The 26,772-nt window shown below is 44.3% G+C and overlaps 1 protein-coding gene and 1 pseudogene across 1 annotated transcript; one reads left to right on the top strand and one right to left on the bottom strand.

Moving 5' to 3' along the window:
- Nucleotides 1-3,349: 3,349 nt before the first annotated feature.
- LOC123930868 lies at nt 3,350-4,912 on the top strand (annotated as a pseudogene).
- A 5,120-nt stretch (nt 4,913-10,032) lies between these two features.
- On the bottom strand, nt 10,033-17,940 carry SPINK2 (serine peptidase inhibitor Kazal type 2). Its single transcript, XM_045997489.1, has 4 exons — nt 17,768-17,940; nt 16,864-16,916; nt 12,595-12,704; nt 10,033-10,352 (listed from the first exon to the last, which is right to left on the bottom strand). The coding sequence occupies exons 1-4, from the start codon at nt 17,820-17,822 to the stop codon at nt 10,307-10,309; spliced, it is 264 nt and encodes an 87-aa protein (XP_045853445.1). The 5' UTR covers nt 17,823-17,940; the 3' UTR covers nt 10,033-10,306.
- Between the last annotated feature and the right edge of the window lie 8,832 nt (nt 17,941-26,772).

Raw genomic sequence — 26,772 nt, 5'->3', positions numbered from 1 at the left:
TTTTGTTTGTTTGTTTTAGTCATCTCTACACCCAACATGGGACTTGAACTCATGACCCTGAGATCAAGAGTCACATGTTCTTCCAACTGAGCCAGCCAGGTGCCCCTAAAATATAGAAGACTTTGTAAACTGAAAATAGCCAAGGAAATATTAGATATTGTACCTTATCAGAAGTAATGTAAAAGCTCACAAGGGTAGAAGTTTTCATCAGGATGAAGGCTACCAGAGGAGTATGGTGCAGAAGAAAAGCTTGGGAAGAAAGGTTGGAAAGTTCCTCATATATTTGCCCACCACAGAGAAGGGGTCTCCTAAATTCTCTTAGGCTAGTTCCCGTGTCAGAGCTGTTTGCTCAGATCAGCTAAGCTTAGTCAGCTAACCCTCCTCCTGGGGCATCTTTTCAAATTCCAGCTTCTCCAGACAATCTGGGGATGTTTCCCTAACTCCTACTCCAGAGGGGAAAATTGTTTCTATGTGTCTTTATTTCCCATCTTGTCACTTAGGTCCTTGACCCCATGTGGATCCCAACTGGACCATTCACTTAGGTTTTTGTTTGTTTGTTTGTTTTGTTTTTGAAGAAATGTGTCTTCAGAGAATCAAAGCAAAAGACGCTTTAATAAGCAGTTGGCAAGTGAAATTTGACTCTCCCAGGCCAGTGGCACCAAAAGAGACACGTCACTTAACTGGTTTCTGGCTGAGCTCCCAAGCCGCTGGCCGTTCCCAGGAAGCCACTGCCCCCTTGCGTCTCAGCGCTGGCCAGAAATTACCCTGGGATGGGGAAGAACATTCAGCAAAAGTCTGTAAAAGATTATTGGTGGGCTATTCCTGGCTCTTATATTTGTTGATTCAAATAAGATTTCCTTTCATCACATGACTTCTTAGGTTATAATTATTCTTCCTCCCCATGAATTTTTAAAAGACATATTTTGTTATAATTATCAAAGTAGTGTATACTTCTTGAAGAAAAATTCATGTAGATTGATTTAATTTGTTAACGTTTGGATATATTTTTTCCATGATTTTTTCTTTCCATATAAGGAAACCTAAGTTTACTTGGGGATAGGAAAAAAAAAGCCACAGAACTATGAAATCTAATTTTATCATAAATGTTATGTAAACATGATCTCTCTCCACAACAAGAAAATTAACTTTTGAGTTTACTAGAGTGCCAAGAAACAGATTGTCTTTTTCTCTCAAAAAAAATAAAAGACACAAAGGATAGCACTTTAGATCATAGAGCCTTATAAAATTTGCCTACAGTTCCAATTCTGTGAATTACACAGTGGTGAATGCAACTGTTAGACACATTAAATTGAATATTATCTCATTTTCAAGACAAAAAAATAAAATTCTCTGTTCCAAAGATGACCTGCGGAATTCAGATTTTTTGTGTGTGTGTGTTTTATTTTTTATTTTTTTATAAACATATAATGTATCTTTATCCCCAGGGGTACAGGTCTGTGAATCACCAGGTTTACACACTTCACAGCACTCACCATAGCACATACCCTCCCCAATGTCCATAGTCCCACTCTCCCTCTCCCAATCCCCCCTCCCCCCAGCAACCCTCAGTTTGTTTTGTGAGATTAAGAGTCACTTATGGTTTTTCTCCCTCCCAATCCCATCTTGTTTCATTTCGTCTTCTCCTACCCCCCTAACCCCTCATGTTGCATCTCCACTTCCTCATATCAGGGAGATCATAGTTGTCTTTCTCTGATTGACTTATTTCACTAAGCATGATACCCTCTAGTTCCATCCACGTCGTCGCAAATGGCAAGATTTCATTTCTTTTGATGGCTGCATAGTATTCCATTGTGTATATACACCACATCTTCTTTATCCATTCATCTATTGATGGACATCTAGGTTCTTTCCATAGTTTGGCTATTATAGACATTGCTGCTATAAACATTCAGGTGCACGTGCCCCTTCGGATCACTAGGTTTGTATCTTTAGGGTAAATACCCAGTAGTGAAATTGCTGAGTCATAGGGTAGTTCTATTTTCAACATTTTGAGGAACCTCCATGCTGTTTTCCAGAGTAGTTGCACCAGCTTGCATTCCCACCAACAGTGTAGGAGGGTTCCCCTTTCTCCCCATCCTCGCCAGCATCTGTCATTTCCTGACTTATTAATTTTAGCCATTCTGACTGGTGGGAGGTGGTATCTCATTGTGGTTTTGATTTGTATTTCCCTGATGCCAAGTGATGTGGAGCACTTTTTCATGTGTCTTTTGGCCATCTGGATGTCTTCTTTGTAGAAATGTCTGTTCATGTCTTCTGCCCATTTCTTGATTGGATTATTTGTTCTTTGGGTGTTGAGTTTGCTAAGTTCCTTATGGATTTTGGGCACTAGCCCTTTATCTGATATGTCGTTTGCAAATATCTTCTCCCATTCTGTCAGTTGTCTTTTGGTTTTGTGGAATTCAGATTTTTTAAGATTTTATTTATTTATTTGACAGAGAGAGAGAGAGAAAGAGAGGGAGCACAAGCAGGGGGAATGGGAGAGGAAGCAGACTCCCCACTGAGCAGGGAACCCGATGCAGGCCTCGATCCCACTACCCTGGGATCATGACCTGAGCCAAAGGCAGACACTTAATGACTGAGCCACCCAGGGTCCCCAGAATTCGGAAATTTGGCAGTCTGAATGAACCAGTGTGGTGTGTCATATTTCTAAATGCTGTGTAGATATGTTGCTTTCCCCCACTTCGGAGAAGATAGAAACAAAGCCATAGATCTGGGCAAGCCAGGAGTTGCTGAGAAGGAGTCCTTTGTTTCTCCACGTTCCTTTTCTTCTATATCTTAATTGTTATCTGTAACATCTAAATGTGCATACAATACAACATAAATACGGACATATGGTGTCAGAGTGAGTCGTGGCTAAGAACTGGAATGGGCTTAGAGGAAGTTCAAGGTCACTCTGTGGCTTTATCTGATCCTTTATTCTCTTTGGAGACCTTGTGACTAAGAGGCTATTTCAAAAGAGCCCTGGAACAGGAGTTCTCCATTTCTTTGACCCGTAGATCACTTTAATTCTACAGGAAGAAAGTCCCACAGGCCACCTACTTCCTGTATGTCACTTTAAAAAAATATGTAGATGGGGCACCTGGGTGGCTCAGTCAGCTGAGCGCCCAGCTCTTGATCTCAGCTCAGGTTCTGAGTTCAAGCCCTGTGTTGGGTGCCACACTAGGCGCAGAGCCTACTTAAAAAAAAAAAAAAATTCATGTAGACACCGTCTTTGGGGTGATCCATGGTGGACATTTTGAGGGCAACTGACCCGCAGCCTGCACGCCCCGGACTGCCTCCAGTGGATGCCTGAGCCGGCCATGTAGCTTTCTCCTTTTTTCTCATAACCATGTCCACCAATGAGAATGCTAATTCACCAGCTGCCCGCCTTAACGGGTTCAAGAACAAAGGGGAAGACAGTACAGAAATGAGGAGGCATCAAAAGAAGTTAACGTGGCGCTGAGGAAAGCTAAGAAGGATGACCAGATGCTGAAAAGGAGAAACATAAGCTCGTTTCCCGATGATGCTACCTCTCCACTGCAGGAAACCGGGAACACCCAGGGCACTGTAGAATGGTCTGTTGATGACAGTCAAGGGCATAAATAGCAACAGTGTGGAAAGCCAACTCCAGGCTGCTCATGCTGCTAGGAAACTGCTTCCTAGGGGAAAAGACAACATAATCTGGGCTGGTTTGATTCCAAAATTTGTGTCCTTCTTGGGCAGAACTGATTGTAGTCCTGTTCAGTTTGAATCTGCTTGGGCTCCCACTGACATTGCTTCCAGGCCATCGGAACAGACCACGGCTGCGGCAGATGGAGGAGCTAGCCCGGCATTCCTTTCCTTGTTGGCATCTTCCCACGCCCACGTCGGTGAACAAGCTGTCTGGGCTCTAGGAAACATCGCAGGTTTTTGAGACTTGGTTATACGGTGCAGTTGGCCCACTATTGGCTCTCCTTGCAGTTCCTGATATATCATCTTTCTTTAGCATGTGCCTACGTACGTAACCTTCCTCGGACACAAACCTTTGTCAAAACAAGTATCCTGCACCCCCGTTAGATGCCATCGAGCAGATTCGTCCTACTTTAGTTCATCTCCTGCATCATGATGATCCAGAAGTATTAGCAGATCCCTGCTGGGCCATCTCCTGCCTTCCTGATGGTCCAAATGAATGGACTAAAACAGTTGAGAAAACAGGAGTTGTGCCCCAGCTTGTGAAGCTTCTAGGAGCTACTGAATTGCCCGTTGCGATTCCTGCGCTAAGAGCCATAGGAAATATTGTCACTGGGACAGAGGAACAGACTCAGGTTGTAATAGATGCAGAAGCATGTGCTGTCTTTCCCAGCCTGCTAGCGAATCCTGCTAGAAAACTAATATTCAGAAGGAAGCCATGTGGACAATGTCAAACATCACAGCCGGCCACCAGGACCAGATCCACCAAGTTGTGAATCATGGATCAGTCCCGTTCCTCGTTGGTGTTCTCTCTAAGGCAGACTTTAAGACACAAAAGGAAGCTGTCTGGGCTGTGACCAACTATACAAGTGGTGGGACAGTTGAACAGATTGTATACCTCGTTCACTGTGGCCTAATAGAACCGTTGATGAACGTCTTAACTGCAAAGGATACCAAAATTATTCTGGCCATTCTGGATGCCATTTCCAACATCTTTCAGGCTGCTGAGAAACTAGGAGAAACTGAGAAACCTAGTGTAATGATTGAAGAATGTGGAGGTTTGGACAAAACTGAGGCTCTACAAAACCATGAAAATGAGTCTGTGTACGAAGCTTCATTAAACTTGATTGAGAAGGATTTCTCTGTAGTGGGAGAGGAAGATCAGAATGCTGTGCCAGAAACTATCTCTGAAGGCTATCTGTCCCAAGTTTAGGGTCACACTCCTGGGACCTTTAACTTTTAGGTCGTACAGCTGAGGCAGAAAGTTGTTATGTGCTCTGTTTGGTAGAAGTTTGTCTTACTGTTTCTCTACTAAGAACTCTTTTTAAATGTGTTTTGTTATTGTAGCACTTTTTACAACAAGACTCCACTTGACCAGTTCCAAACTGTACAAACTGTAGGACGCTGCCCTCTCCGTGGGTTTCTGATTTCTATGTGGAATCTCCTGTCTTGCAGTGTCCTGTAAATAAAGATTAAATTCCACCCGAAAGCAAAAAATGCATGTAGACCTTTAACCATTTTCAACAGAGAAAAATAAAACTTCCTTCTGTAGAGATGACCTATGGGAATTGTGGAATTTGGTCATTTAAATGATCCAGTTAATGGTGATTGCAAATGGCCAGTATTAGGCATACACGAAAAATAATGCCTAAATCCATACAGCTTTATCAAAAAAGTCTACTGAATATTAAACTCTTAAGTATAACGTCTCAAAGTCTCTGATCAGGGATATTACACATTTTTAGTTGTTAACACGCTTGCAATTGGTGCTCTTTTTTTTGGTGGTCTCTTCTCAGAAAAACTTACAAGAGCGATCCTGTAGACCGCATGGGCAGAGGCATGCTTTATTCATCATTGTACACCAGTGCCCAGCACGTAATACAGACCCGCAAATGTTTATGGCATACAGCAGTGGATAAGCAGATCTTAATTTAAAAAAAAAAAAAAAGTCCTAAACCAGGTTTAAGACATGCTCCTAGAATTGTTCAAGATTACCTGGGCATTTAATGCTGTTCTCTTTTTCAGAGTAACATAGGAACACAAATGAAATTCAATGTTGGGCAGGAGTCAAAAAGCTTATTTCTCTTGTGTGGCGTGAGCTGTATGTTTGAATTATCTTGCCTTTTGGGGCAAAGGAAGGAAATTCAGGGAGGTTAGTGGTTTTGTTGTCATTATTTCATGAGGCCTCCCAAACATTCCTCCAATCAACAGATACACCCTGTGCTAGGCACTGTCTCAAGCACGGAAGATACCATGATGAGTAAGACTGGCAAGCTCTCTATCCTCTAGGAGTTTCTATTCTAGAACTCTCCATAGACTTGTACTACTATTCTTTTCACTGCTTACTTTGAGTAACTACAATGACGACATACCACTTTTATAATCAAAATATTTTTAGGAGAATTTTTTTTAAGGAATTACTTAATAAAGGTTTACAAATCTGAATTTGTAATATGACTCTGAGCATCTTTGGGACAGCACTGCCTCGATTACACAACCATGGCAGTGAAAAAAGACCAGGCACTCCCTTTACCACAAAAAGCACATAAATAAGTATAACCTTTGCAGAAAGAAGTTTTGCAGTCTCTTTCAACATTTTTTAAAGTAGTCTCCACACCCAGAATGGGGCTTGAACTCACAACCCCAAGATCAAGAGTCACATGCTCTACCAACTGAGACAGCCAGGCACCCCTCCCTCTTTCAACATTTTAAATCTGCCTGTCTTCTAACCAAGTAATCCCAGTCCTGTAAGTTTATCCTGAAGATTGCTTGCACAAATAAAGAGGATGCAAGTACCAAGATGGTACTGCAACATTATTCGTCATAGTGGGAAATGACAACCTAAATATCCATCACTAGGGACCTGCATAAGTAAATTCTGGTATGCCCACACAATAGAAGATAATGCAGTTCTTTTTCAAACGAAGTAGATCGCTGTGTAATGACTTGGGAAAATATACATGATACCTTGTTACTGGGCCAGGGTAAGTCAAAAAGGCAGGCTGATTTTTTTTAAAGGTATGGTTTTCTATAAAATAGCCGACGTTTCAGATGTGCTAAGCACCTGACATGTATTATGTTTTCCTCATGACAACACTGTGAAATAGGTACTGTTATCATCCTCACTTTACAGAGGAGGAAAGAGAGCTAAATCATAACTTGCTCAATGAATGCAGGTATGTGACTCTGAGCCCATGTGCTTAGTCATTCTGCTGTATCCAGGAACAGACACTTCTCCTTTTAGACTCGTTGAAGTTGGGGTCTTTCCACTTTCAACCAAGAAAATCCTAATAAACAATCCAAATATAGCTCAACTGAGACTAGATAAATAATAGCACAATAATATAATGTACTATGTAGCTTTAAAAAAAAAAAAGAAACTACAGGGGTGCCTGGGTGGCTCAGTCAGTTGAGCAACTGCCTTCAGCTCTGGTCATGATTTTGGGGTCTCAGGATCCTGGGATTGAGCCCTGAAACAGGGCTCCCTGCTCAACAGGGAGTCTGCGTCTCCCTCTCCCCCATCCCTGTCATATAGGCACACTCTCTCTCTCACTCTCTCAATAAATAAACTCTTAAAAACAATAAAATTAAATAAAAAGAAGAAACTACATACGTTAATATAAAAATAAACCTAACATAAGAAAGAAAAGCAAGTTTATAGAAGACATATGTAAGGATACATATGCTTTAAGATAATGGACAAAAGTTTACACAAAAAAGCATAGAAGTAATAACAGTTAAATGTCATAAAACCAATACTGCAGCAAAATTCTTTTAACACTTTCTTACACTGGTGAGTCTTTTAAAAAATCATTTCTTGAAATCATTATTATTAGTTCTTTCTGACTGTAAAAGCCTTCCATGTCATTGTAGTGGGAGTGGACAGAAGAAGAATGAGACTAAAACAGAGAGACCCTTTTACTTTATATGCTTCCAAATTGCTTGAATTTATTAGAAGAGTTTATGTGATAACAACACAACTCAAAGTGCTATAAGAAAAAAAAAAGGTGTGTGGGGGGGAATATTGAATGGACAGTGGGCCGGCTCACAAAATCAAAGGAAAAGTTGACCAACTAAGACTAAACCTTGGCCAGGCAGGAAACAGGGATCCCTCAGCCCTAGCCCAGAATGTCAACTTTTACCAAGATGCTCTGAGTCTTCCGTCTCCTTCCTCAGCATGTTGGCCTCATGCCCTCCTACTATAGTCTTTCTCCATGGTGAGGGGTCACAACTTCCAGCAGCTTCCAGAGCACAACCCCTTAATCTCACCACCTAGAAGGAAAAGGGCTCTTCTCCAAGGATGGACTCTGAAGGTCACAGACCCACTGCAGACCAGTGAGCAGGTCTGCTACCCTGTGAGCAGGATAGTGGGAATCACGACTGATCGTGACTGGTCAAACTTGGACCAGGCGCTCACCCTTCAGCTTACCTCCAGAGTCAGAGATAGAAGGTCAGGTAAGGAGGCAGCAGCTCCATTCCGCCAGAAGTTGGGAGTGGAGCGGAAAAGGAGAGGGGAAGGAGGAAGTAATGCTTCTCTAGGGCAGAAGGGAGAGGTGCTGGGTACACCCAATGACTAATGTGTACTACACAAGCATAAATTTCTCTCAAAAAATTTTTAGAGCTATCTTCATCTTGTTATGTGTAAATACGTTTTTTTCAAGTGACAAGGATGTGTGTACAGGAACGTTCTCTGCAACAGTTTTATAAACATTAGAAGTTGTAAACAACCTATAGTTAACATTTGTTGGGTTTTTTCCTCTTGGATTTTCGTCTTTCTTCCCTCTGGGAACAATGCACCCAATGTCCCATGTCAGCTGAACAGGTCCTACACCACCTTACTTCCTGTGACCACAATAATCGGCCTCAAGCGTGGATGTGTAATGAACCAATCGTGGGTCTTTGTTCAGAAGAGTGATTTTCGGGGCGCCTGGGTGGCTCAGTGGTTTAAGCCGCTGCCTTCGGCTCAGGTCATGATCTCAGGGTCCTGGGATCGAGTCCCGCATCGGGCTCTCTGCTCGGCAGGGAGCCTGCTTCCCTTTCACTCTCTCTGCCTACTTGTGATCTCTCTCTGTCAAATAAATAAATAAAATCTTAAAAAAAAAAAAACAAAACAAACAAAAAAAAACAAAAAACAAAAAAAAAAAACAGAAGAGTGATTTTCTTTTCAGGTAGTACAATTCGGGGGGGCTTTGACTCCAGGAGGTTTCTTTTATCTGGAGCTCGCAGAAAAGAATTATTTCCTGTTAGTTCAGGAAGCTGCTAGGACAGAATCTGGAACTTCTGATTTTGTCTCTCACATAGGAGGTGAAGCTAGTCTAAGAATGAAGCTGTTTATGCCAAAATAAATAGAGATAAGGAGCACCTGGGTGGCTTAGCCGGTTGAGGGTCACCTTGGGCTCAGGTCATGATCTCAGGGTTCTGGGATCAAGCCCCCCAAAAGGCTCCCTGCTCAGCGGGGAGTCTGCTTCTCCCTCTCCCTCTGCCCCTCCACCCCACTTGTGCTCTCTCAAATAAATAATCTTAAAAGAAAAAAAAAAAATTACCGGGGCACCTGGGTGGCTCAGTCAGTGTCTGCCTTTGGCTCAAGTCACGATCGCAGGGTCCTGGGATCCAGTCCCACATCAGGCTCCCAGCCTGCTTGTCTTTGTCACTCTCCTTCTGCCTGCCACTACCCCTGCTTGTGTGCTCTCGCTCTCTCTGTCAAATAAATAAATAAAATCTTTCTTAAAATTAAAAAAAAAATAATCCCCCGTCGCCTTTATTATTGCTAACGTTTATTCTTACGTTGTATCGAACTCGAAAACAGGACGTCCCAATCTCAGTACTATTGATATTTTGGACTGGAAAATTCTTTGTTGTTGGGAGCTGTCCTGGGTGCTGTAGGATGGCTGGCAACACCCCCCGCGTCTACCCACTAGATGTCGGCGGTGCCCGCCCTTCAACACTGACACCAAAAATGCCTCCAGACAGTATTGAGAGACGTCCTCTGAGGGGGAAATCGCCCCAGAGCTGAGAACCACTGCTCTAAAAGGAGGGAAAAGCCAAAAATCTGCATTAACCCTGGTGGGAAACTATTGGAAGAAGACACTGAATCTAGGAAATATTTCTACCTGCATGCTTCTGTGACTTTACCAGCTTGGTTACAATCAGCCCTAAGTACTTCACGGGCATGTGCCCTGGGCAGAACACTGTCCAGGTACCTATACTTTAACTATGAAAGATGTGGAGGCAGGGGAAAGAGAATAAATCTTGCCCTCTCAACAAAGACTCCAGTTCGCCCCCAGGAAAGTCACCTTTGCCTGCGAGGAGAAGAGCCACCAGGAGGCTGCGGAGTAAGAACGGGTGTTCAACAGAGAACAGTGCTACCTGAAGACAAGGCTGATTTTATTCCAGCTAAATAAAGCAATGCACAGGGCACCAGGCAATAAGCTTAACTCAAGGGGCAAAAGCCAAGAAACAAGGGGGTTTTTTTGTGTTTGTTTTAATTACCAGTCACTGCACATAGCTCTCTTCCACACCTCCCATGGGCTAAAAAATCCCATGCAAAGGAACATAGGAAAGAGAAAAGGGGAAATGGAATTCATCTAGCATACAGTTGAAGGTGGTTTCTCCAAGTTCTCTTCTATAAACTGCTCCATCAACACGGTCCACTCCGGATTATTTTAATATCATGACCATCTTCCCTGCAAATTGAACAACCATAAAGACACACTTATTACCCATCATACTGAAACTGTCCCGCCCTTTGTACCAAGAAGACCCATGAAATTCCCTCTAAGGGGATGCTGACTTAATCATTTTTAAAGCTAAATCTGGTACACAGTGAGTGTGAAAGCCTCAACTCTATCATTTTTTTTCCTAACCCTGGTCACTAACCTCAGAAAAATCACTCCGAGAAGACGGAGGTAACTCACCGAAGACTGACATCAGAGAATGGACCCCCGAACTACAAAGCAGCGTACCCTGTCCTGGTGTGACTTTGGATGTGATTCCTTCCCACGGGACACATTAGGCTAAGCTAGAGTAAGACGAGGAGGTGGGGTTTCAGTGGCCGATGTGAACTCCCGTATTAGTTGTTTGTCAATGTCTGAGGTAGGATCTACGGTGTGCCCATATACATTAGCTCTGTGACCAACAGATAAGTAAGAACTTGCTTGAAAAACCTGTGGTAAGACCAAGTGGGCCGAGCTGATGTGGCAGAGACTCTTGGGTACAACTGGTACACCTAACTAAGGAGACCCTCAAACGGAGGAGCTGTCCAGCAGACATCTGAAGGCTGATGGACCACCCAAGCTGTAGGTATGAAGATGCTGTGTCAAGACAGATGCTGCTGGAGGCTCCGTCAGCACAGAAGGTGACCTGCCTGAAATCCAGGCCAAAGCTTGTCTCAGGACAGGTGCCTCCCTGCTCGCCTTGTGACGCCTCCCTCCCGGATCCTCTTCAGAGTGGCTCGTTAATTCCCTCCACTAAGGTTTTTTGGGTTTTTTTAAGACTTTTTAAATTTATTTGACAGGGAGAGACACAGCGAAAGAGAGAACACAAACAGGGGGAGTGGGAGAGGGAGAAGCAGGCCTCCTGCTGAGCAGGAAGCCAGAGACGGGACTCAATCTCAAGACCCTGGGATCATGACCCGAGCCAAAGGCAGACGCTTAACAACTAAACCACCCAGGAGCCCCCCTCTACTTTCTTTTTTTGTTTTTTTTTTTTTAAAGATTTTACTTATTTAGGGCACCTGGGTGGCTCAGTGGGTTAAAGCCTCTGCCTTCAGCTCAGGTCATGATCTCAGGGTCCTGGGATCAAGCCCCACATCGGGCTCTCTGCTCAGCGGTAAGCCTGCTTCACCCTCTCTCTGCCTGCCTCTCTGCCTAATTGTGATCTCTGCCTGTCAAATAAATAAATTTAAAAAAAAAAGATTTTACTTATTTGACAGAGAGAGAGAGATCACAAGTAGGCAGAGAGGCAGGCAGGGGAGGGGGCGGGAAGAAGCAGGCTCCCCGCGGAGCAGAGAGCCCAACTCAGGGCTTGATCCTAGGACCCCAAAATCATGACCTGACCCAAAGGCAGAGGCTTAACCCACTGAGCCACCCAGGCACCCTAACTTTCTTATGTGACTAACTTATGTAATAAAATTTGCAATAAACTGAGGAATTCATGAATTTAAGATTGGCACTATGTGGTTATTTGAAACGTGCCTAATCCTGTGATTCGCCCTGTTTTACCCCTATGGGAGGGACATGAAGGACATCAAGTATAACACATACTACTTAATATTCTCCTAGTTAGAATTATTGAGACCTATTTCCCAACTCGTAATGAAGGGGGTACAGGTTACCTGCACATGCCTCTGAATTTAACAGATTATTCAAAGGGCACCTGGCTGCCTCAGCCATATAACTCTTTATCTCAGGGTCATGAGTTTAAACCCCACATTGGGTCTGGAACCTACTTAAAAAAATTTTTTTAGGGATGCCTGCATCAGGCTCCCTGCTCAGCAGGGAGTCTGCTTCTCCCTCTCCCTCTGCCCCTTCTCCTGTTCCTTCTCGCTCTCTCTTTCTCTCTCTCTCTAATAAATAAAAGCTTTTTTAAAAAATTTTTTTAATAAATAAATAAATAAATAAAAACTACTTAATATTTCATGAGTTTAACTATTAAATATACTTCTAATTTGGGGAAACTGCCCATTCATGGACAGTAACATAACCTGAGTATCTGGTCTATAGTCGGTTAATCACAAACGCCATTCTCTAACTTTGACCTGGAAAAGGCACTGAAAGATTCTGTCTTTTTAAATGTCAGTCTGAAAACAGAAATACTATGTCACATTTGATTTTGATACCCGAAAAAAGAGTTGCTACTTCCTAAGTAATCAAAAATCAAGAAAAGGACTAAAGAAAACTTGACTAGTCTGTATTGTAAAATTGTTACCTGATTTTCATACACAGAGTACATTCATTGGGGTAAGTGGACATGTCACTTCCACACACAGGGCTAAAGTCTCTGGGACATCCTGGTAATTTATACTGATTGCAGTTTGGCTAGAAAAGAGAAAAGAAGACAGAAATTACAGAACTAAGACATTCTCATCACAAAATAGCTGAGGATGGGGCACCTGGGTGGCTCAGTGGATTAAGCCGCTGCCTTCGGCTCAGGTCATGATCTCAGGGTCCTGGGATCGAGCCCCGCATCAGGCTCTCTGCTCCGCAGGGAGTCTGTTTCCTCCTCTCTCTCTGCCTGCCTCTCTGCCTACTTGTGATCTCTCTCTCTGTCAAATAAATAAATAAAATCTTTAAAAAAAAAAAAATAGCTGAGGAGAAGACAAAGTCCCAAGTCTCCCAGGTTTCCTAGAAACATCCTACAAAAATATTTCTATTTGCCACACACAAAATGATTTTCCAAATGCAAAAAAAACCCAGATGCAACATTGAAGCAATGGTTTAATACCTAATAGGTAAGAAAAGGACCTCAGTCTGGTTGATTTTTATTCATTTATTATTTTTAAATTAAATTAATTTTTTTTTTTAGAAAGGGAAGGGAGGTAGGAAGGGTAGAGGGAGAGAGAGATAGAGAAAATCTCAAGCAGACTCCATGCCCAGGACAGATCCTAGTGCAGGGCTCACTTCCACAACCCTGAGATCATAACCTGAGCCAAAATCAAAAGTTAGATGCCCAACCGACTGAGCCACCCAGGTGCCCCAGTCTGGCTGATTTTTAAATGAAAGGCCAAGACGGGACACCATACTCACTTTCCAATCCTTTAACTTTGTAATTTGCATCCTACTACTATCTCCACATTAATGTTGTTACATTCCACCTTAATCCCTTGGCATAATATCAAGACAGACTCAAGAATCTGAACTTTTTGTCTGGACCTTTAAGGTACTAGCATGTAACAGCACCAAAGAAAGCAGCAGGTTCCTAACTGGACCTTCCTTAGGGGTTGCTATGGGTTGAATTGTACCCACTCAAAAAGTGATGTTCAAGTCATAACTACCAGTACCTCAAAATGTGACCTTATTGGACATAGGGTCTTTGTATAGGGAATCAAGTTAAAATGAGGTCAGCAGAATGGACTCCTAATCCAGTATGACTGGTATCCTTATAAAAAGGGAAAATTTGAGGGCGCCTGGGTGGCTCAGTGGGTTAAGCCTCTGTCTTCAGCTCAGGTCATGGTCTCAGGGTCCTGGGCTCGAGCCCCATGTCAGGCTCTCTGCTCAGCGGGGAGCCTGCTTCCCTCTCTTTCGGCCTGCCTCTCTGCTTACTTGTGATCTCTCTCTGTCAAATAAATAAATAAAATCTTTTAACAAAAAGAAGGGGGAGGATTTGAATACAGAGTCACCAACAGAGGGACGATCACGTGAAGACATTCTCTGATGGACTAGATAAACAACTAATCAAAATCAATCTATTTAGCCTGCAGATCTTAGGGTTTTTTAATATTCAACAGAAGTTTTCAAATGCTTTCATCTCAGAGAATGACTAATATATGGATTTGGAGGAGGACTAACAGGCCGATAAGGAAGTTCTGTTTATTTTGTTTTGTTTTTTAAGCAGAAGACCTTTGATGTCTCTCAGATCCCCAAGGGATCTATCCAGCGGGAAGACAATGTTGGTATCCCAGGTTGTTTCCAGTCTAATTCTCATGATTTCAAAGCCAGCTTTGACTATCTACCATTTAACTTTATTAAATTCACCTTACTCACTTCCTGGATTTTCTCTGAGCTGAGACATGAGGCTTTATGAACAAATACTTTTCACTCTTATCAATGAGGTCAAATAATTTCATTACTAAATTGTCTCCCCACTAACCTTAGTTTTATAATTTAAAAAATTATACATATATGCATATGCATATATGTGTATATATATAAAAATTCAGAATAGGTTCACCATCTAGGGAGGCTCTAAATTACACCCCACAACATGCCAGCTAGAGGAGAGCTTACCCATAGTAGCTGGCTCCTCAGAGCTTTTGAAAACACTAATTCTGGAAGAGGGCCACATCACATTTTTACTTCTTCCTTAGAATCAATTTAATTTTTGTAGAAGGATGTGCTATGTTTCTAGATAATTCTCTGAGCTTTATACTCTGAATCTTTTCTTCTGAAAAGTTCTTAAATACTTTACCAGATATATTCCCTTGTTTGTGTATTCAATAAATGAAAAAGATTTTAAGATAGATGATAGACAAGGACAAAGACAAATTAAGTCCTGCCTGTAAGAAGTTCAGTGTATAGTAAGAAAACAAAAATACACATGGAAAAAATAAATAAATAAAATAAAATAATTTAAAAAAAAGAAATATACACTGTTGTAAATAGAATTTAGATCAGAGAGATTTGGGAGAATGTCTGCCTCAAGGAAATAAAGCAGAACTAACCAAAGGCACAGTGGTGAGGGAAGTGTTTGACCTGAGAGCAAAGCAGTTTAATTTAAAGGAGCATCCAACACTCTTTCATAATAAAAACTCAACAATCTAAGCAGAAAAGACATCTTCCTCAACCTGATACAGAGCATCTGTAAAACACCCACGCTAACATTATACTTAATGGTGAAAGACTGAATGCTTTTCCCCCCAGATTAGGAATAAGACAAGGAGGTGCATTTTCATTTCTTCTATTCAACATGGTATAGAATATTCTAGCAAAGACAATTAGGCAAGAAAATAAATAAAAGTTATCAGATTGGGAAGGAAGAAATAAAACTATTTCTGATTTACATAGAATTTCTCTTTTTATATAGACAGGTCTGAGGAATACAAAAGGAATGATTACAACTAAAAAACAAGTCCAACAATCCTGCAGGATACAAGATCGATATAAAAAATCAACTGTATTTCTATACACTTGCAGTGAAGCATCTGAAAGTGAAATTAAGAAAAAAGATCCATTTATAACAGCATTAAAAAGAATAAAATATTTAGGAACATACTTAACAAAGGAAGCGTAAGAATTAAACACCAAAAACTACAAAACACTGTTGAAAGAAATTAAAGACCTAAATAAGTGAAAAGGCATCCCATATACATAGATCAAAAGATTTAACTTTCTTAAGATAGCAATAGTCCCTAAATGGCTCTACAGGTTCAACGCAATCCCTATCAAAAATGCCAACTGCCTTTTTTGCAAATTGGCAAAACGATCTTAAAATTCATATGGAAATGCAAGTGATCCTGAAAAGCCAAGACAATCTTGAAGAAAAAGTTGGAAGATTCACACTTCCCCATTTTGAAACTTACTACAAAGCTACAGTAATTAAAACGGTGTGGCACTAACATCTGAAACTCATATAACACCGTATGCTAACTACTCTGGAATTAAAATAAAAACAAAACAAAATAGGGGTGCCTGGATGGCTCAGTCATTAAGCGTCCAATTCTTGGTTTAGGCTCAGGTCATAATTTCAGAGTTGGGGAGATGGAGCCCCATGTCAGGCTCCCCACTCCACAGGGAGTCTGCTTTCCCCTTTCTCTTCCCTCTGTGCCTCCCTGCACCATGCCCTCTCTTTCTCTCTAAGAAGAATAAATAATGGCACGCCTGGGTGGCTTGGTTGGTCAGTTAAGTGTCTTCCTTCCACTCAGGTCATGATGCCAGGGTCCTGGGACTGCATCCAGCTCCTTGATCAACAGGGAGCCCGCTTCTCCCTCTGCTGCTGCTTCCCCTGCTCGTATGCTCGCTCTCTTTCTCTCCCTCTCGCTCTCTAACAAATAAGTCATTAAATCTTTAAAATGAAAAATAAATCTTAAAAACAATAATAAAAATAAAACAAAGAACAGTGTGCCAATAGCGTAAGGATAGAAGAGCACAAGCTATGGGAAAGCAGTGGAAACTACAGGAAGAAAGACAGGCTGCAGTCAGGACACTCTGTGGACAGTATTATTTAGATAATGTTCATAAAATGTCTAGTACAAGACGTAACCATTAGACCAAGGACCTTTTGAATCATCAAAGAAACTATTAAAGGAAACAATGTGCTGAGGCCTTCAAGGACTGAGCTATTTTCAACCAAAATTTACAATTTTGATCTGCATCAAAAGGTCTGCCTTAGAATCTGAATTCTGAAGACGCAGTCAACAGTTTCAGAAGTGGAAGGTAAAAAAAAAAAAAAGTGGCAGGTCCGACCTGAAAACTAACCCCAACCCAACCCGTCTGGGCTTCACTACGTGACTGGAAACAATACAGGCGGTTTCCTACTTACTGTTCTGTATTCCGAAGGCTGGTCAAACTCAGAGCTCAGAGAGTCCAAAGAGGCTGCAAGAAGAAGGCAGACCTTAAAGTACACGGTCAAGATCAACTCTTATTCATAAGGGGCCTTTAAAATCCAGCTTGTGGTCACACCCTCTCCCGTAGTCTCAGATGCCTAGCTTCTTTGAACAACCCCCACTGCCCACCCCCACACCCCCAAATAAGGGTATTAAGGCGTCCTCTGGCACAGCTCCCGCATGCACAACGAAGGAACTTTTGGCACAGGTTCTGTAAAGGACCACCCTACCACGCTTGCCTGAGATAGAACTTCGGAGCTTTGGAGTAAAAGAGAAGTAACTCTTACTGATTCTCGGTATTCTTCTCCTCTGGGGCTCAGGGCAACAAACGCAGCACTTAACGTTAGAGGCTACCGTTTTAACTCCGTTTTCAAACCTGCATCTCATCCGACGGACCTAAAGCCCCTTTCTCCTGAGCCTCAGCGTGCCTGACGCACTCCGCGCTCACGAGCCCTATCCCTGCTCCGCTCCTGCAGAGCTTCGGTGGGGCCTGTGTGTCCGTAAAAAACTAACGTCTGATCTTGGGCTCCAGAAAATCTGCTTCAAGGGAGAAAGGGCAGACGGCAGGGGGTCACTGCGAAGCAGCCGGGAGCCAAGGTCAGGCAAGAAGGAAAGAGCATCGCTGCCTCCCCCGCCACCCCCCAGCCCTGCACGCGCCCCACGTTCGCGCTCCTGGACGACCGCAGGCCGCGGGAACCGCCAGTAACGGGTGCGCGGAGGGCCGCCAGGGGGCCGGGATCCCGGGGTGGGTAGCCGGGGGCCAGACCCACTCCCTGATCCTCCTCCGCACCGCCCCCTACCCCCTCCTGGCGGAGCAGGCGGGTGAGCAGTGAGCGCTACCTGCCAAGTCCGCGGCCAGGAGCAACAGCACCAAGCGCACGGCCGAGAGCGCCATGCCCCCTCCGTGGCCAGCCGTCCGATCACCGTCTGATCGCCGCCCGCTCCCGCGATGCGCGACGAGCACCACGCGCCCGGGTGGGACCGGCGACAGGCGAGCTGGGGGGAGGGGGAAAGGCGGGGGAGGGGAGGGGCGACGCGAGGGGAGGAGGGGCGTTGTTACCCTCCACCTTCCATCCCGCCCAGGATCGGAGTGAGCCATCCAGGACACGATCTCTCACTGCAGCAAACAAGAACCTCGTGGGAGCCCCTGGGGGAACAACTTTGGGGGTTCCGTCAGCCAGCCCCTATTTCTTCAGCATCCACTCCGTCCGAGGCGGTGTTTTGGCGCTAAAGAGGGGAGGCCCCTTCTCTCCGGAGGTTTTCTCGTGTAGGTGTTGGGGATGGGGAGGCGCAGGAAACACCAAGTGAATCTAGGCAGAAATTTCTTGAATTAAGTGCTACAGAGTGGTGGGAGAAGGGGAAGACTCCACGGGGAGGTCCGGGAAAGCCTTTCAGAGGTGGCTTTTGAGCTAAAAGCTGAAAGGGGAGAAGAAGGAAGCCCGGTGAAGAGGAAGGGCTCAAGGAAAAGCCAGCGCGGAGACCCAGAAGCAAGAGCAGACAGCTCGGTTTCAGCCTAGCGGCCGCTGGTGAATTAGAAGGAGGGGGAAGGGAGATGGACCCCAAGACCAACATCTGGTGTGGAGGTGCCGGCCACGATAAGGAATCTGGACTTGGTCTGGTTGCAGCAGGAAACTAATGGAGGATTTTACGCTTGGGAATGCCCCTGATCTGGTATATGCTTTGATAGATTGGATGAAGAATGGACAAGAGATAGGTAAGAGCAGAGGCTGGGAGACAAATCAGGTGTCTTCTGCGGGAATTCAGGCAGGAGATGGTGGTGGTTTAAATTACTGTGTGGCAGGGGCGCCTGGGTGGCTCAGTGGGTTAAGCCGCTGCCTTCGGTTCAGGTCATGATCTCAGGGTCCTGGGATCGAGTCCCGCATCAGGCTCCCTGCTGAGCAGAGAGCCTGCTTCCCTCTCTCTCTGCCTGCCTCTCTGCCTACTTGTGATCTCTTTCTGTCAAGTAAATAAATAAAATCTTTTAAAAAAAAAAAATTACTGTGTGGCAGTGCCCTGGTGAGAAGTCAGATTTAGGATTTACTCTGGAGGTGAAGCCAAGTGGAGTGAAGAGAGTAACCAAGGATGTTTGCTAGACTTTTGTTGTGAGCAGCCCGGGCGTTGGGGTGGGAGGTCTCTGTGATAGAGACCAATTGGAGACAGTGCCTGTGGGAGATCCGGTGGACATGCGGACAAGGCAGTTGGAATTACAGATTTGGAGCTGCAGATACAAATGAAGAAAACATCAGCATGTCAAAGGTACTTGAGAATCCTGGGTACGACGCCCAGCAAGAAAGTATTGCAGGGGTCCAGATCAAAGCTCTGGGGCACCCCCGGATGCAGAGGTTTGACCCATGTGGAGAGGAAAGCTGTGAAGGAGGAAGAAAACCAGGCCAGAGTCTGGGGTTCCAGAGCACTGGGGAGGGGCTGCAACCGTGTCCGCTGCTGCCATGAGGCTGAGAGTTTGGCAGACTGGGTGTGGTCATGGGCTTTAATGGGATGTAGTCCCTGATGGCCTTAAGAAGGACGAGTTCAGAGAAGTGATGGGGTCCAGGGCCCACATGGCAAGGGTTGAAAGGAATGAAGTGAGAAAGTGGAGACAGAGAGTTTAGATAACTCTTGTGAGTTTTGGTATAAGAAGGAAGCCAGGTATGGGCAGGGGGCAGCCTATGAGACTTCCAAAATGTATTATGAGGGTCATGTCGAAACTTTCCAATGTCTTCCCACCTTGCTAGGAGTAAAAACCAAAGTCCTTACTATGGTCTCCAAAGCTTCTGCTGGTCTCTTTCTTTTTCTTTTTTTTTTTTTAATATTTTATTTATTTATTTGACAGAGATCACAAGCAGGCAGAGAGGCAGGCAGAGAGAGAGGAGAAAGCAGACTCCCCTAGGAGCAGAGAGCCCGATGTGGGGCTTGATCCCAGAACCCTGGGATCTTGACCTGAGCCGAAAGCAGAGGCTTTAACCCACTGAGCCATCCAGGTGCCCCAACCTCTGCTGGTCTCATACTGTTCGTCCCTGACTCACTCTTCCTGGCCACACTGGCCTCCTTGCTCCCATCCTGGAGCCTTCACACTTGCTGCTCCCTCTGCCTAAATACCTACATAGCTTCCTCTTCCCCTTGCATCTGTTTCTGAGCAAACAGCCCCACACCAGAAATGACTTCCCTGACCATAAATAAAGTTAGTAGGGGTGCCTGGGTGGCTCGGACAGTTAAGTGTCCAACTTCAACTCGGGTCATGATCTCGGGATCCTGGGACTGAGTCCCGCTCAGCGGGGAGTCTGCTTCCCTCTGTCTCTGCCCTCCCCTGCTCATGCTCTCTCTCTTTCTCTCAAATAAATAAAATCTTTAAAAAAAAATTAGTACTCCCTCCTCCCTCTTCTCCTTAACCTCCACCCACAGAATTTATCTTGACTTTTTGGTTTTGACTTTGTGACACACTCCACCTGTTTAAGCTCCAAGAGGGGAGTAATTCTGTTTCGGTTTACTAGTTTATCTCCAGCACCTAGAAGAGTGCCTCACCTGAATCCCAGCAGCTTAACAAGCATTGAAAAAATAAATGAGGGATTCCTAGGGAATCAGGACCTGACCTAAAAGGGTGCTCAGAATAAAACAAATCACCAACGCGCATACGCAAAATGGCCCTTTGCGTTAAGGAGTTAAACCTTAGGGGCGCCTGGGTGGCTCAGTGGTTTAAGCCTCTGCCTTCGGCTCAGGTCATGATCTCGGGGTCCTGGGATCGAGCCCCGCATGGGGCTCTCTGCTCGGTGGGGAGTCTGTTTCTCCCTCTCTCTCTGCCTGCCTCTCTGCCTACTTGTGACCTCTCTCTCTGTCAAATAAATAAATAAAATATTTAAAAAAAAAGAAGTTAAACCTTAATTCCTGGGTTTGTATGCATGTTGGCAGCATCACATAATGTGGCTGTGAAGAGTTTGGCTCTACGAGTTGCTAAAGGAACTCTACACCCCAGAGCTTCCACTTCTGCCCTCTCCTCATACAATGGTGTTATAATAATAGAATCTTCTGAGTATGAAGTGAGGTAACGTACATAAATGTGCTGAGACAGGGCAGAATTCAGTACATCTTAGTCCCTTTCTACGTTCTCCACGATGACCTTTGTAAAGAGGGCAGTTACTCTGTGCCTAGGCAACGGGGCATCTTCTCCTATTTCAGGTCACATTGGCCACTGTAAGACCACAGAGCCCTTGCAGCCTGAACACAGGGACACTGTCTGTTTCTCTTACTTGCCTGTCCTTCGTGCCTAACGCTATGCCCGAGCCAAGCCCAGTCTATGGTTGCTGAATGAGTGAATCCCTGAAACGTGAAACTGGCATCACAACAAGGAAACAGACCAAAAAGAGGAAGACAGAGGATCCAGGACACAAGAATTCAAACCCAGGAGGGAGAGTTGTTACGGTAGATCCTAATCTAGTACCGCTAGTGTCCTTACAAGAAGAGGAGATTAGGACACAAACGCAACAGAGGGATAACCTTGGGAGGATCCAGAAGACAGCCGTCTGCAGTCCAAGGAGAGCGGCCTGGAAGAAAGCAAACCTGCCAACACCGTGGTCTTGGACTTCCAGCTTCCAGAACCGCAAGAAAATACATTCCTGTTATTTAAGCCACTCAGGCCGTGGTACTTTGTTCTGGCAACCCTAGCAAACTAGTCTATGTATGTGATAAAATAAATAAATAAATAAACCAATGCATCACTTTGTCTTAAATGATTCATTTTAAGAAATTTAACAAAAGAAAGGTTATTCTGAAAGAAACACGTGCATTAATGCTCTCTAACAATAACTCACATAGTATTGGAGAATAATATTGATTTACTGATTTTTTTTCTTCTTAGACAAGCACCCTTTGAGATATTTACTAATTCTGAATACAGATTTTGGTAACTATTCAGCAAATCTTAATGAGAAGTTTGGAGAAAGAGAAATAATTTTGCCAAAGAGACCCAGCAAGTTAGTGACTTGGCAGATCCATTTCTTTTTTGCCTCCTATGCCTAATCGTCAGATGTTGACCCTGTGAATAGTCCCTGTGTCGGTCAGGGTCCAGTCTAGAAAACAAAAGCCTCACTAGAAATTCTCCCAAAGAGAATTTAACATAAGGGATTGACCAGGCCAGTACTGGAAAACTCAGAAAAGCAGAAAGGGAACCATGAGGTAGCACACAAAGATGGTCACTTCTAGCCTTAGGTGTCACCCTTAGGTCTGGGGAAAAAGAAGAGGTTGAGATTATCTAGAAATTTGGAGGAGAGTCGCCAGAAAGCGGAGACTCGGACCTCTGAGCAGGGATGTTGCAAGCCCCGTGCTGATGGGTCTGAGGGAGCACAGTGAGGCGGTCTGAGTCTGAGGCATGTGACAAAGCTGCTGCTGCTGCTACCACCAGTGGGGGGAAATTTGGGGAGTGAGGGGGGCAGGGAGGGCACAGCTGAAAGAAATAGCCAGCATACCAGGATCAAGTCTCTCCTGGGTCCTGCCTTGCCGGGTCCTCCCAGCACATCCTACTGGAAACCTCAGGAAGCCAGCTGGCAAAGCGGAAATGAATTCTGGCATCACAGGGTCCACAAGGGTGGTTTCAGAGCTGACCTACGATAATGACTGGCACAGTCATGGATCCCACGCTTTGATTTTAGCAAGCTCGAGTACTGGGAAGAGAAGGCAACATGCAGTTTTAAACTCTCACCTGGCACCACGCCCGGCTGAGTTCTGACTCGCGCGTCAAGTTTGAGGCCAGAGAGTACATTTGGAATGAGTGTTAATACATTTCTGAGTCACATAATGTACGTTCTTGAAATAAAGGCCATAAAATTAAGATGGCTTATTTTGCCGAAGACGTTCATCAAGGAGTATATATGTTACACACACACACACACACACACACACACTCACGCGCATGCTTTCTCTCTCAACTTTGTTAGATTTCTAGTACCGAATAACAAACACTGCTAATAAACACCTTTATCTTGGATGCTTCAGGAATACAAACCGAGATCTGAGCATAGATTCAGAAATGATGCTTAGAGTTGTGTTAGTAGGAATTTCAGCTTCAAAAAGAAAGCCACTGGGACATCTGGGTGGCTCCGTGGGCTAAGCAGCCGCCTTTGACTGAGGTCATGATCCCAGCGTCCTGGGATGGAGTCCCTCATCAGGCTCCTTGCTCAGCAGGGAGCCTGCCTCTCTCTCTGCCTGCCGCTCCCCCTGCTTGTGCTCTCTCTCCTTCTCTGACAAATAAATAAAAAATTTTTTAAATATTAAAAAGAAAAAAAGAAAGCCATTTACCCCCACAAGATAGATTTGTTATAAATGTACGTGTGTGGATACTGCTGCCTTTATGTAATTTGGTTCCAAACAGTTGATATTACAACTTAGAAATATTTTATGCCATGGTGCTTTTCATATAGTCGTCTTAGCATTTGTTCACCAGGAACAAGAGTTAACACTTTTTGTAAAGGGCCAGGGAGTAAAGACTTTAGACTCTGTGGATCATTCATTCTGTCACAACTAGGCAGGGCTGCCGTTACAGTACGAAAGCAGACATAGACCAAAATTCAAAGAAAAGGCATGGCTGTGTTCCAGTAAGATATGAATTTAAATGTAAAATGTGAAACTTCTAGTTTTTAAATTGCATCAAAAAGAATTTTAAAAGCACAAAAAGCATAAAATATGTAGGAATAAATTTAACCAAGGAGGTAAAAGACCAGTACTCTGAAAATTATAACACATCGATGAAAGAAATTGAAGATAACACAAAGAAATGGAAAGATAGTTGTTGGGGTCCTATATCAAAGGAGCGAGACTGATACAAATTGAAAGTAAGGCAAAGCTTTATTTTTATGCCAGGCATCAGAAGTCAGACTGAACGGCCAGGGCTGCCTCCGAAGAGGGCTACCCCGTCCCGATCTCACAGGCTGGTTTTATAGGCATAACCGCAGACCCAAGTTACATGGCTTCTATTGTTAAGGTGTTTACTCCCAGAATCAACACCCGGAACCGATACCAGGAACTACTGGGGCGTTTATTCCCGGAATGAAGTCTTTTTTTTTTTTTTAAGATTTTATTTATTTACTTGACACAGAGATCAAGGTAGGCAGAAAGGCAGGCAGAAAGAGTGTAAGGGAAGCAGGCTTCCTACTGAGCAGAGAGCCTGATGCAGGACTCGATCCCAGGACCCCGAGATCACGACCCGAGCCGAAGGCAGCGGCCCAACCCACTGAACCACCCAGGTGCCCCGGAATGAAGTCTTTAGATGTAAACAACAATATGGCTACCCAGGTAATATGGAGTCGCTCTGGCTAAGCAGACCCTAATAATTAAACAGGTTTCAACATTAAATCGGCCCTAAGATTCCCCCCCTTTTTTTTAAATATTAGGCAATTCCTTGACTCTTCAGTCAGTCCCATGTTCTCTTGTTGTATATTGAGTTTGTAGGACTAACATTTTAACTGCACCAATTCTCTTCTGTACAAATGACATTAGGGTGTTTATAATGCAGGGACCAAAAAGCAACATTAGTAATAGTAAAGCCAGGGGGCCTGCAATTGCTGATATTAGGGAAGTCATCCATGGGGACCAGCTGAAAAAATTTTCAAACCATCCCTGGGAGTTCTTGCGTTGTTGCTCGTGTTCATCTAGTCTCCTTTTAATGGCTGCCAGACTAGTTTTGATGACTCCAGTATGGTTTACCCAGAAGCAGCATTCTTCTCCCCGGGCTACACAGAGCACCGCCCCCCCCCCCCGCCCTTTTTCTAGGAATAGTATGTCAAGCCCTCTTCTATTTTGCAGTACTACTTCAGCTAATGAGCTCAAAGAATCAGTTAGTTTGTCAATATTTTCATGCATATAACATAGGTGAGCATCTACTTGGGACCCAAGAGCCTCAAAATCTATTTCTTCCTTTATTAAAGCTGCGGTCCCTACTGCTGTGGACGCTGCTATTCATGCCACAACTAGTGCTGGGATTAGGATGGGAACCCCACGCTTTGTTTGTTCTATCCCTGCAGTAAGACGTTGGAATCCCTCAGGTCCTCCATAATAATCTACCTGGGGGAGAATGTGGACAGTTACACAGAGTTCGTTCCAGGAAGAGTTTTGGAACAAAGCAAGATTAAGGCATGGCGTCAGTCCTGAACTGCAAGCAAACCAGGCTCCAGCGGGGGCCTTAAGGAAGTTAATGAAGACGGTAGGGACTATTATGGCCTTACATAGGTCTCTATATGGGGAAGTGTGTTTTCCTTTTTGTGTCACAAGGCAAAGTCCCTTTCCTTTTATATCCCCTAAGGTTAGTCTAGGTACCCTTCCCCACTCGCAGGAGTCATAAGAACTTTCATTTTTAATCTGTCCCTTCTGAGTTCCTGCAGTAAGATTGGCCCCTATTCCAATATAATATGGGGGCTGAGGGTTTAAGCATAGCCAGCAGTCTCGAGTAATATTAGGGTCTGAGGCGTTTAAAAAGCTAAACATTGAATCTACCAGGGGGAGTAAAACTTTGGCAGTGTTTTTGTCACTGTCAACACTCTTTTTTTTATTTTTTATGACAGTCTCTTTTGGGTTTGCGGTGGCGAGTGGTCTGGTTGGTTTTGGTGGCTTGGGAGGATTTAAAACTGGGTTCGAAAAAAAAAAAAAAAAAGAAAAAACTGAGTTCGGCCCTATCAGCCAAGGTGTCTCCCTAGTTTTTGTTTTTTGGATGGTGGAGGCTGTACCTGGATCTTTTCCCCATACATACAGTCTTGGACCCCAAGTTTTTCCTGCCTCCCAATTAACACTTCCTGATGACCCCGACTGCCATGACCTTACTGTAATCTGTATGGGGTTGCATTTTCCGACCTGGCAATTTTCCTGGTTGACTGGTGGTCTAACTCGGACAAGGTCAATATACATGTCATGGTGTGTCCAGGGGGCTATTGTTTCACATCCCCAGGCTGCACAGTGAAATCCCCCTTCCCCTTGGCAATTAGGCTCCCCGTTAGCAGGACAGGCATAAAATTGGTAACTTTGCAAGTGAACCTCGTATAACTGGTCCCCACATCCCTGAACTGGGTACCGGCCACCCATCCCAAAGGGGGCGCTACCCTCGAGCAATTTTACATTTATTTCTGACATCAAATCACAGAGATCGAGGGTGAAAACAGGCTGACCCGAGGTGTTGTTGACCTTGAGTGTTGTTCCATCTGCTGTCTTTCTGATTTCCACTGGGCTATTTTAGGCCGAGGAGATGTCCCCTGGCTGCTGCTGAGTAGGAACAGGGTAAAAGTGACAAAGTCATGAAACCCTTTTGAGTCTTAGTTTCAGTCCATGGCTGGTGGGGTCCATCGGCAGTGGCTCCCATTTCTGGGGGGCGTCCTTGCTTTCGGCTCATTTGACCTGACACGCGTGAATCCAGGCCCTGATGCCTTCTACTTTTACTGCCATGGGGGTGGTCAGGATGACCATGAATGGTCCCTTCCAGCGGGGCTCCAAGTTTTCCACTGGGTGATGGCGTATCCAAACCAAGTCTCCGGGTTGGTAAGGATGCAGTTCTACCTCCGTCTCCATCTCAGTGTAGGCAGCTCGGATCTCTGCGTGGGTTCTTTTTAAGACAGACTGTAATGCCTGCAGTGACTGGAGTACAGACTGATCAGTCATTTCCGCTAGGGCAACCTCTTGTAGCCATGGGCAGAGTGGAGGGGGTCGCCCAAACATTATTTCAAATGGGGTAACCTTGTTTAAGTAGGGTGTACATCGCACCCTAAGGAGGGCAAAGGGAAGAAGATCCACCTATCCACCACCAGTCTTCAGAATTAACTTTGTTAAGGTCTCTTTAAGAGTCCGTTCATTCTCTCTACTTGTCTGGAGCTCTGGGG

This window comes from Meles meles, chromosome 2 (genome assembly GCF_922984935.1).
Source record: "Meles meles chromosome 2, mMelMel3.1 paternal haplotype, whole genome shotgun sequence".
NCBI lineage: Eukaryota > Metazoa > Chordata > Mammalia > Carnivora > Mustelidae > Meles > Meles meles.
This window is presented reverse-complemented; position numbering and strand designations above follow the sequence as displayed.